The sequence below is a fragment of the Schistosoma mansoni genome, chromosome 4, assembly GCF_000237925.1.
Source record: "Schistosoma mansoni strain Puerto Rico chromosome 4, complete genome".
NCBI classification, from domain to species: Eukaryota; Metazoa; Platyhelminthes; class Trematoda; order Strigeidida; family Schistosomatidae; genus Schistosoma; species Schistosoma mansoni.
Genome location: NC_031498.1, coordinates 3,549,213 through 3,559,211, shown reverse-complemented (window position 1 = coordinate 3,559,211; position 9,999 = coordinate 3,549,213). Strand labels below are relative to the sequence as shown.

The 9,999-nt window shown below is 35.5% G+C and overlaps 1 protein-coding gene across 1 annotated transcript in view; it reads right to left on the bottom strand.

Moving 5' to 3' along the window:
- Nucleotides 1–1,484: 1,484 nt before the first annotated feature.
- Nucleotides 1,485–9,999, bottom strand: part of Smp_211030 (protein phosphatase methylesterase 1 (S33 family)) — a gene marked incomplete at both ends in the record, with an annotated part of 28,258 nt that continues 19,743 nt past the window's right edge. The window contains one exon of the mRNA XM_018796566.1: nt 1,485–2,138. Within this exon, the coding sequence (XP_018651695.1) occupies nt 1,485–2,138 (654 nt within the window). The remainder of the gene's footprint in view (nt 2,139–9,999) is intronic.

The following is a 9,999-nucleotide window of genomic DNA, read 5'->3' as shown; positions in this document are numbered from 1 at the left end:
CACCTAATTTTCCCAATCGTTTACAACTTTCACTTACCATATAGATCATTACCAAATAGTTCTGTACTTACTAATATGACTTGAATCAACGACCATATTAATATGAGATATAAATGTTCATGATTAAACAGAAAATATATACGGTTTGCTTGTGTTAGATACACATAAATTTGTAAAATATTGATAAATAGACTATATTTATCATAATACTTGAGAATTATCGTATTGAAAATTATTTACAACTAACAATTCAGAGTTAGTTATTGAACTCAATTAATTCTCTCAATAGAACAGTATTAGTAGAAAATAAAAGTTATTTCATTTTTATCAGTATAGGGTTGTGGAGATTGTTGAGTTTAAATTGATGAGTGGATGCCGTTTCAGTGGTCTAGAGGTTAAGCGTTCGCATGCGAGACCGAAAGTCCTGCGCGCGCACTGCTCACCAGTCCCATACTGAGACGAAACGGCCGTCCAGTGTTTCCAGGTTTTTAATGATGGTCTAACATTGATCCATTCATGATATCAATCTATTTCATTTTTATTCCAGTACGTCTTTTCAGTTGCATAGGATTGATAAAAGGGTATAAATTACATATTGACATTTTGAATACATCTATTTAGGTTGCGTTTTCTTTCCATAGGATAAACAAAATACATAAATTCATACATTACTGATATTTTGAAATAATAGTAAGAATTAATGACAAAAATGTCATCATCATCATCGTTAAAAAACACACAATAAATAATGACAGCATAGATTACGTGATACTGTCTGGAACGGATATGAATTAGAGAAGTAACATAATACTGAAATTCTAGATCAAAGTAACTTAAGCAACAAGGTATTTAAGTTAGCCGGTTATTGTGGTGTGTGCTACTGGTGGCGGCAGAAGGCTAAGAAGACCGAAGAGGACGAGAACAGATAATAATTGGTGTGGAAACGAAGGAACAATCAGGTCTGAGACAATTGATTGACATTTTGCAAACAAAATATTTATTGTGTGGTTCTCGGATTTTGCTAAGAGATTCTGTAATTTTGTATTCAAATACATTTGGTTGTACACAATGGTGTTCTCGTTCACCACACTATCAATAGATATGTCAGCATCAACCTTATCTATCAGTATCAGCGGACAAAATATCAATCAATAATACGGTAAAAACTTAAACTTATAAAAGTCGACGAAAATGTAATGATGCATGAATGGCAACAACAGATTAATTAACACGTAAGATACTATTTAGATGTTGACTTTTGTTCAAAATAAACGCTGATAATGTAATTCACAATAAAAATGAACATTTTGCAATAAAACTATTATTAAATTACTTTTTAATAATTATGTAACATTCCTTAACATTAATATTTATTTTCACAGTTTAAATCATGAGTCAATTGAAGCTAGACCACCATCGAAAACCTGACTGACTTCAAGAGATATTTCCTTGAGTTCTAGTGGGAAGCAGTGGCCAGTGGAGTTCTACCAAGTCTGTTGTAGAGATATCATCTCACTGAAGACAACTGGTGAACGGTCGCTCAAAATCGTGGATTGGTTGAAGTTAGACATTAACACCGTTGGATGCCAGCTCAGTGGTCTATCGGTTAAGGGCTTCGGCTCGAGACTGGTAGGTCCTGGGTTCGAATCTCGCTCGCGAGAGCGGGTTCGTGGATGCGCACTGCTGAGGAGTCCCATAATAGGACGAAACGGCCGTCCAGTGCTTCCAGGTTTTCGATGGTGGTCTAGCTTCAATTGACTCATGATTTCAACTGTGAAAATACTAAATTCTCCACAAAACCCCCTCTGAATAATATTTATTACAAAAATATATGGACGTACCTCAAATCCTTCTTTATTACGTTGAATACGACGACGAAGATCTGCTAGTTCTGCTTTTAAAGGTCTTATTTTAAACCACAATTTTACTAATGCATATATAGGACCTGGCAATTTAGGTTCCAATTGTTCCACATATTGAACATTCATTAAACGCCTAAATAAATGACCAGATTTATTAGCATATAATGCATTTGACTGTGTATGTAGTGAAATACCATGTTTGGCTGTTAAGAAAATCGAAAGATTAGTTGATCGTGTAGTTAACAAATTTTTCATTTTGTAAAGTAACAGTAATACCTAAAAGAAATAAAGTAGTCACGGTTATAATGTATAACTATTCAATGAAATTGCCAGAAGCTAAATATATAACAATTGATCAAGAAAAAATAAGTTTATTATAACATAAGTGTATTGTATTGTATGAGAAATAGATTATGGATAGCACACATCTTCAGTATTTAAAGAGATTGTTAACAGAACAATAAAGTGTTGGATTGAATAATAGTCATTATATAATAGGATAATAAAATAAAAAGTAGCAAAAAAACATGTGAACAAAACTATTTAGGTCTATTAAGTTGTATAGTGAAAATATGAGAAGTATACTATGTGAATATTTACAAACGCATTACTCGAAGAATAATTCGGTGACATCAACGAATCTATGGATTTTGTATACTGAATGAATCAATCTATATTTTCTACGATTTTCAACGGCTGGTGTAATCAGTAGACGTAATAGGATCACGAAAACAGTTGGAGAAGATTCATAATCTCATCAAAAGTACTCTGCAATTTCATATTATTTATTCTGTGATATAATCATATATGAGCAATGATAAAATGCAGAACTTGGATAAGATATAAAGCCACCGAAATAATATTAATGTTAACTTTATATACACCAGTTCTGTTCTTTAGTATTTCACTAACTTTTTTTAAAAAAATCACCTACCAAATAACCAACACTATTCAAACCAATGACATAGTGTGATGTATACATTATGTGGATTACACCACTTCGCTTTGAATTCAGCCAATAATAATTGTCAAAAGAAACGATACCATGTTATGGAACAAATGACTCAACTACTGAAGTTGATCTATATACCTATCTACGTAAACTAAATTTATCATATGAAAGAAAGACTCTAAACACCATAGATAACATTTAAAGCAACTCATGAAAAAGCCAATCTATAATTAGAAAGCAATACTGAAGTTTTTGGATCATAAATAAAACTGTTTTTGAGTGCACCTAGAACTGAAAATGATAGTTTACCTTGTGTTAATACACCTTTACTGCGATAAATATATAAAAAAACAGAGAATGGTACTATTGGGTTTAGCTATATCTATTTTGTCTGCATCAACTTTCACGATATTGCATGAAATCAACCCACCAAACTCCATATATGTTATCCTTTGTCTTAGTGACATTGTTCTAATTACTCATAAATGTGAGAAATTATAAATGCAAAGTTATTACAAAGCTGTATTTCATGGTTAGCATTCGTAGCAAAAACCCGTATAAACCAACATCGTATTAAATCCTTGGACTGGACGAGAACTGAATCTTTCCTACAAGTTGCTTCTTTCAATATTATTATGAATCATAATTATGATTTTATAATTTCGTGATATTTTCACATCACGATCAACATGGATAAAGACTCTCGAGAAGTAAACTCAATTTTTTCACTGTTCATCATATCTCAATATATCTAATTTTCTTAGAATAGTTGACGGAGACAAATGAAGTATAGTTTGTTTGTAACACAGTTGGAAAGTATCGAGCATACAGCAATCAGTCTAAGCATAATTCTTCTTTACAAGTCTGTTTTATTAGTCCGATTAAAACATTTGAAATATCACCTCTTAATAGTGAATCACTTTCATAGGAAAGTTGACAAATTCAGTATGCACCTGACGCTTTATGTATAACTTATGGTCAACTTATCATGATAATCGCTTTGTGAAATTATTTTTCGTGAAATGCATTCAGTGCATAGCTATTCAACCTGACCAAATTAGGGTGCCGTTCAGATACATGTGGGAAACTGTAAATATTGATACACATGCTCTACTATGTTAGATTGAATATTTTAACACTCCTACGTTACCTACATACAGAAAAAACAAATGTGGCCCCTCAGAAAAATAACGCTGAGGAAAGCTCATAAAATTCATGAATATTTTGGACTGTCTTTGGAGATAATATTGTGCCCGCTAATCAGATCAAGCAATTCGGTGAGGGCTATGACAAATACGAGAATCATCCAATACCGAAACAACTATCGACATCCTTTGTTTGCAAAAACGAATGCAATGAAGTCTTTCGTGCATTTCAGATCATTACCGATGAAGCAAATCTTGGAGAAGTCTATCCACGCTATACCAGTAGGATACTTGAAGTTCAGGAATGATAAGATCCCCAATAAGTTTAACATCCGAGAAGTAACGGAGATTTTTCGGACGATGGGAATTTAAATAAGTCCATTATTACAAAAAGGAAGTATTGAGAAAAAAAGATTGCCACACCCTAAACTTTAAAAAAGTAATTGTACGACCTAGGTTTGTGCACTTATTGGACAGTGTACTACAGTCCTTCGATGATTTATTGTATGTGAATGAAACTAGATATGTTTTCTTAGATCCTATCAAATACTTTGTGGTACCTGATCAAATTAGTTTAATTTTTTACATAAAATGAATTGCTCAGTACAAAACTATGTATTGACATGTATAAGTAGGCTGCTATGAAGTCTTTAAATGATCTAATTTTTCATTGATAAATTATAATTTTTACAGATAAAGGCAGCCACAATGATATTTTTCTACTCGATATTTTCGCGAAGACACTGTTGTTATTTGACTGGTTGTTCTTGATAAATCTTCCGACTGAATGCTTGAATAGGTTTTCTAAGTTCTTTTAATAACTCCAGGCTAACTTCACATGGCAACTTGAACACAAGAGAAAAGGCGTGTAATACAGAAAGAACGCTTTACTCCAAGGTTAGTTTATGTACAGAAAATAGAGGGTATTTATAGCATATCAGATGGTCTTGAGCTACTGCGAAGTTCTGGAACCCTACTAAACATAGTAGCAGGGAAAATAATCATCCAATCGGAAAGCGTAACGCGTAACTCTGCACTTTCTAGATGTTTTCGAGAAACTTCCATTCAATGCTGATTGAATAAAATGTTTCTCAGCGTTTTTAGGGCCCCTTTGGGCTTTTTTTCGAGGAATTTGCTGGGTCTTACCAACAGTTCTTGTATTTAACTTGTTAATTTTACTGTACTCCAAGGTCATTGCAAGTTATTAAATATGCTAACTGCATTTCAAATTTGATTTCTTGAACAATAAGCTTCCTTTTTTGACTGCCAAACTTCCCTCTGCTTTCTATTGCATTGAGAATTATTGTTGTTGTGCATGTTAGTTATCTAATCTATCAAGTTTACATAGATTCAGTGTATTATATTGGGAAAATATCTTAATCGTTAATAATCTAGAATTAGCGTAGGTGATCGTAAAGCATAACATCAACTCACATTTGACAATCGAATGAAGAAATTAGAGCAGTAGCAACCAAACACATTATGAAATTATTGATTATCAGAAATAAACTAACAATGGCATAATTTTATTTGTTAACCACCAACATGAGAAAGAAAAAAACACGGATTTTAATAGTACAAGATGATAATAATTAGCATTTTTAGTTTTATTAACACTTCATCTTGATTGTCAGTGAGAAATATTCTTTGTAAAAATACATGAATCGAAAAGATAAGAGCAAGAGAGAGAGACAAGAAGAATAACAGTGTGAAAAAAAATCGGATAAAAAAGTAGATAGGCGCACTGAATCTTATTAACAACCACATACACGTAAGAACACAAAGTAAACAAGAAAGAAAAAGTTAAAGTGACTGATTACCACACAGAAACAAATAACAATAGACTCGATAATATAAGTTGTTGGCACCAGCATTAAAAAAGGGAAACAACTATGTTAAAAAAGAACTACATGACAACAATAACTATGAATTAAAAAACAGTTAGTGGCAAACTGATGAACACACTTTTATCTTGTGAAGATCTCTAATTTACCAAAACCGAGGAAAAATCCCAAAAAGAGACAATTTTGTACAGGGAATACGATAACGACAATAACTGAATATGTGCAATTCAACATTATCCTCAGCTTAGAGTACACATTCAAGATGTTTTTTTAGCTCAATAAAGGAAAAATCCAAAATATTCAATATGATTCCACGATGACATTGACGCGGTCAATTATTAGAGAAAACAAAATCAAAAGAAGAGAAAAATAAGATAAAGTTGAATGTCCTCTTTTTTTCGAAGAAAAAAAAAAAGAAAGAAGAAGCTACATACCTATACATGAATGAATGAAGAGTTGGTGATAATGACACCTCTCGAAAATCTACAAGAATCATCATATCAAATGAAAAAGGAGAAACGAGAAAACAAAAGTTATCAACAAGCAAATAAAAATAGTCAGTTACATTTTTGGATTTTAAAAAAAATTGACAGCAGAATAAAACGAAATCTTTTACACATACAATAAAATATTATTAAAGTTGAAATATATGCCATGCATAAGGAAATATACACACATAGATACTAATAACGAGGAGAATTAAACAAAAAAAACAATGAGCATTAACTATCTATTCTCTTGTTCAATTAATTAATTTTGGCATGAAATTTTGTAGTGCCGTTTTGAGTAATTAATTTTCAGAAATAAACTGAATTCGAATAGTCATACTATAAGGAGAGAGAAAGAGAGAAACAATGGAATATAGGGTTCTATAAAAGAAATTATACAAATACTATGATTAAAGCTTTTATGTATACACATACACAAACTATGTCTAACTAGCGATTGTCCAGTCGTGAAGAAAGTGTAGTCGACGTTATATGAAAACTGAATAATTGAATTCAGCAATAATCTTGATGTGAGATACTAAAAAATTTAAAGAAAAAATTTAGTAGGTATTATTCAGATTAGAAACAAAAGAAATTTTGAAATTTATAACAAATTATTTATTGAAAAGAAATGATTTATCATTACACTAACATGAATTTTATAAGTATAACGATGAGGGATTGATTCTTAGTAAAGTCATGGATGAACAGTGCTAAGAAATTTCATACCAGGACGAAACGGCTGTCCAATGCTTCCTGGTTTTTAATTCGACAGAGAAAAAAAAACTAAAATCAGTGAATTAATTAAATTACCTACTACTAAGTGAACTCCGCCTGTAGCTCCTCCGGGGGTTACTGCCGGTCCCAAGCCCGGGTAAAGGAGGAGGGTTGGGCATGGAGTTAGCGACCCCATCCCGTAGAAAAACCAACTCGCTAAAAAAACGCTAACCAGAAAAAATTATTCAAACCATTTAAACTCTGCCCTGGGAGTAGAAGGAATAATTATGACGTCTCATGATGAAAGCCGAGTTCCTTCGGAAGTCATGAGGCCGATGCACCTTCTTACAACCAGAGCGACAATTTTTATAGGTACATGGAATGTTCGGACAATGTGGGAAACCGGAAGAGTCTTCCAAATTGCTGCAGAAATGAGAAAATACAACATGGAGGTGCTTGGAATCAGTGAAACACATTGGACGCAGGTCGGACATCAACGACTATCTTCAGGGGAACTTCTGTTATACTCCGGTCATGAAGAAGAAAATGCCCCACATACACAAATAGTTGCATTGATGCTGTCCAGAAAAGCACAAAATGCACTTATTGGAAGGGAATCTCATGGACCAAGGATCATCAAAGCCTCCTTCAAAACAAAGAGAGAGGGCATTACAATGAACGTCATTCAATGCTATGCGCCTACCAACGACTACAATGAAGACACTAAAGACCAATTCTACGATAGGCTGCAGTCGATCTTCGAGAAGTGCTCAACTAAGGACCTGACCATTCTGATGGGAGATTTCAATGCCAAGGTTGGAAAGGACAACACTGGATACGAAGACTTCATGGGACGACATGGACTGGGAGAAAGGAACGAAAATGGTGAGAGATTTGCAAACTTATATGCCTTCAATAAACTGGTCATAGGTGGCACCATATTCCCACACAAAAACATACACAAAGCCACTTGGATTTCACCGGACCACACTACACAGAATCAAATCGACCATATCTGCATCAACAAAAAGTTCAGGAGGACGATGGAGGATGTGAGAACCAGAAGAGGAGCTGATATAGCATCCGATCATCATTTGCTGGTCGCCAAGATGAAACTAAAACTCAAGAAGCACTGGACAACGGTGCGGACAACATCACAAAAGTTTAATACGGCCTTTCTTCGAGATGCTGACAAACTCAACAAATTCAACATAGCCCTCAGCAACAGGTTCCAGGCCTTTCATGATCTACTCAATGGAGAGGGAACTACCGTGGAGAGCAACTGGAAAGTTATCAAGGAGGCAATCGTTTCAACATGTCAAGAGGTTCTGGGCCAAAAGAAGCACCATCACAAGGAATGGATCACTGTTGGTACACTGGATAAAATTGAAGACAGGAGGAACAAGAAGGCAGCAATCAATATCAGCCGAACAAGAGCAGAAAAAGCCAAGGCACAAGCCGAATACACAGAGGCGAACAAGCAAGTGAAGAGGAGCATCAGAACCGACAAACGTAAATATGTGGAAGATATAGCACTGACAGCGGAAAAGGCTGCAAGAGAGGGAAACATGAGACAACTGTATGATATAACAAAGAAACTTGCTGGAAATTACCGTAAGCCAGAAAGACCAGTGAAAAGCAAGGAAGGCAAAGTAATCACCGACATTGAAGAACAACGAAACAGGTGGGTAGAACACTTCAAAGAACTCTTGAATCGACCAGCTCCACTGAACCCACCCAAAATCGAAGCAGCACCCACAGACCTCCCAATCGATGTTGGCCCACCAACAATTGAGACCAGCATGGCCATTAGACAAATCAAGAGCGGCAAAGCAGCGGGACCAGACAACATCCCGGCAGAGGCACTGAAAGCAAATGTAACAGCAACTGCCAAGATACTCCACATCCTCTTCAGTAAGATTTGGGACGAAGAACAAGTACCAATAGACTGGAAAAAAGGACTTCTGATCAAGATACCAAAGAAAGGCGATCTCAGCAAGTGCGATAACTACAGAGGCATCACTCTTCTCTCAATACCAGGAAAAGTCTTCAACAGAGTATTGTTAAACAGGATGAAGGATTCCGTAGACGCCCAACTTCGAGATCAACAAGCTGGATTTCGTAAGAATAGATCGTGTACAGACCAAATCGCAACTCTACGTATCATTGTGGAACAATCAATCGAATGGAATTCATCACTGTACATCAACTTCATTGACTACGAGAAGGCATTCGATAGCGTGAACAGGACAACACTATAGAGGCTTCTTCGACACTACGGCGTGCCTGAGAAGATAGTCAATATCATACGGAACTCCTATGATGGACTAAACTGACAAATCGTCCACGGAGGACAACTCACCGACTCATTCGAGGTAAAGACCGGTGTTAGACAAGGTTGCTTACTCTCACCCTTTCTCTTTCTCCTGGTGATCGACTGGATCATGAAGACGTCAACAACTGGAGGAAATCACGGGATACAGTGGACAGGCAGGATGCAGCTGGACGATCTAGACTTCGCGGATGATCTGGCTCTTCTATCACAAACGCAACAACAAATGCAGGAGAAAACGACCAGTGTAGCAGCAGCCTCAGCAGCAGTAGGCCTCAATATAAACAAAGGGAAAAGCAAGACTCTTCGATACAATACAATATGCACCAATCAAATTACACTTGACGGAGAAGCTTTGGAGGATGTGGAAACCTTTATATATCTGGGCAGCATCATTGATGAACACGGTGGATCAGATGCAGATGTGAGGGCGAGGATCGGCAAAGCAAGAGCAGTATATCTGCAACTGAAGAACATCTGGAACTCAAAACAATTGTCAACCAACACCAAGGTTAGAATTTTCAATACAAATGTCAAGACAGTTCTACTGTATGGGGCGGAGACGTGGAGAACTACGAAAGCCATTATCCAGAAGATACAAGTGTTTATCAACAGCTGTCTACGCAAGATACTTCGGATCCGATGGCCAGACATTATCA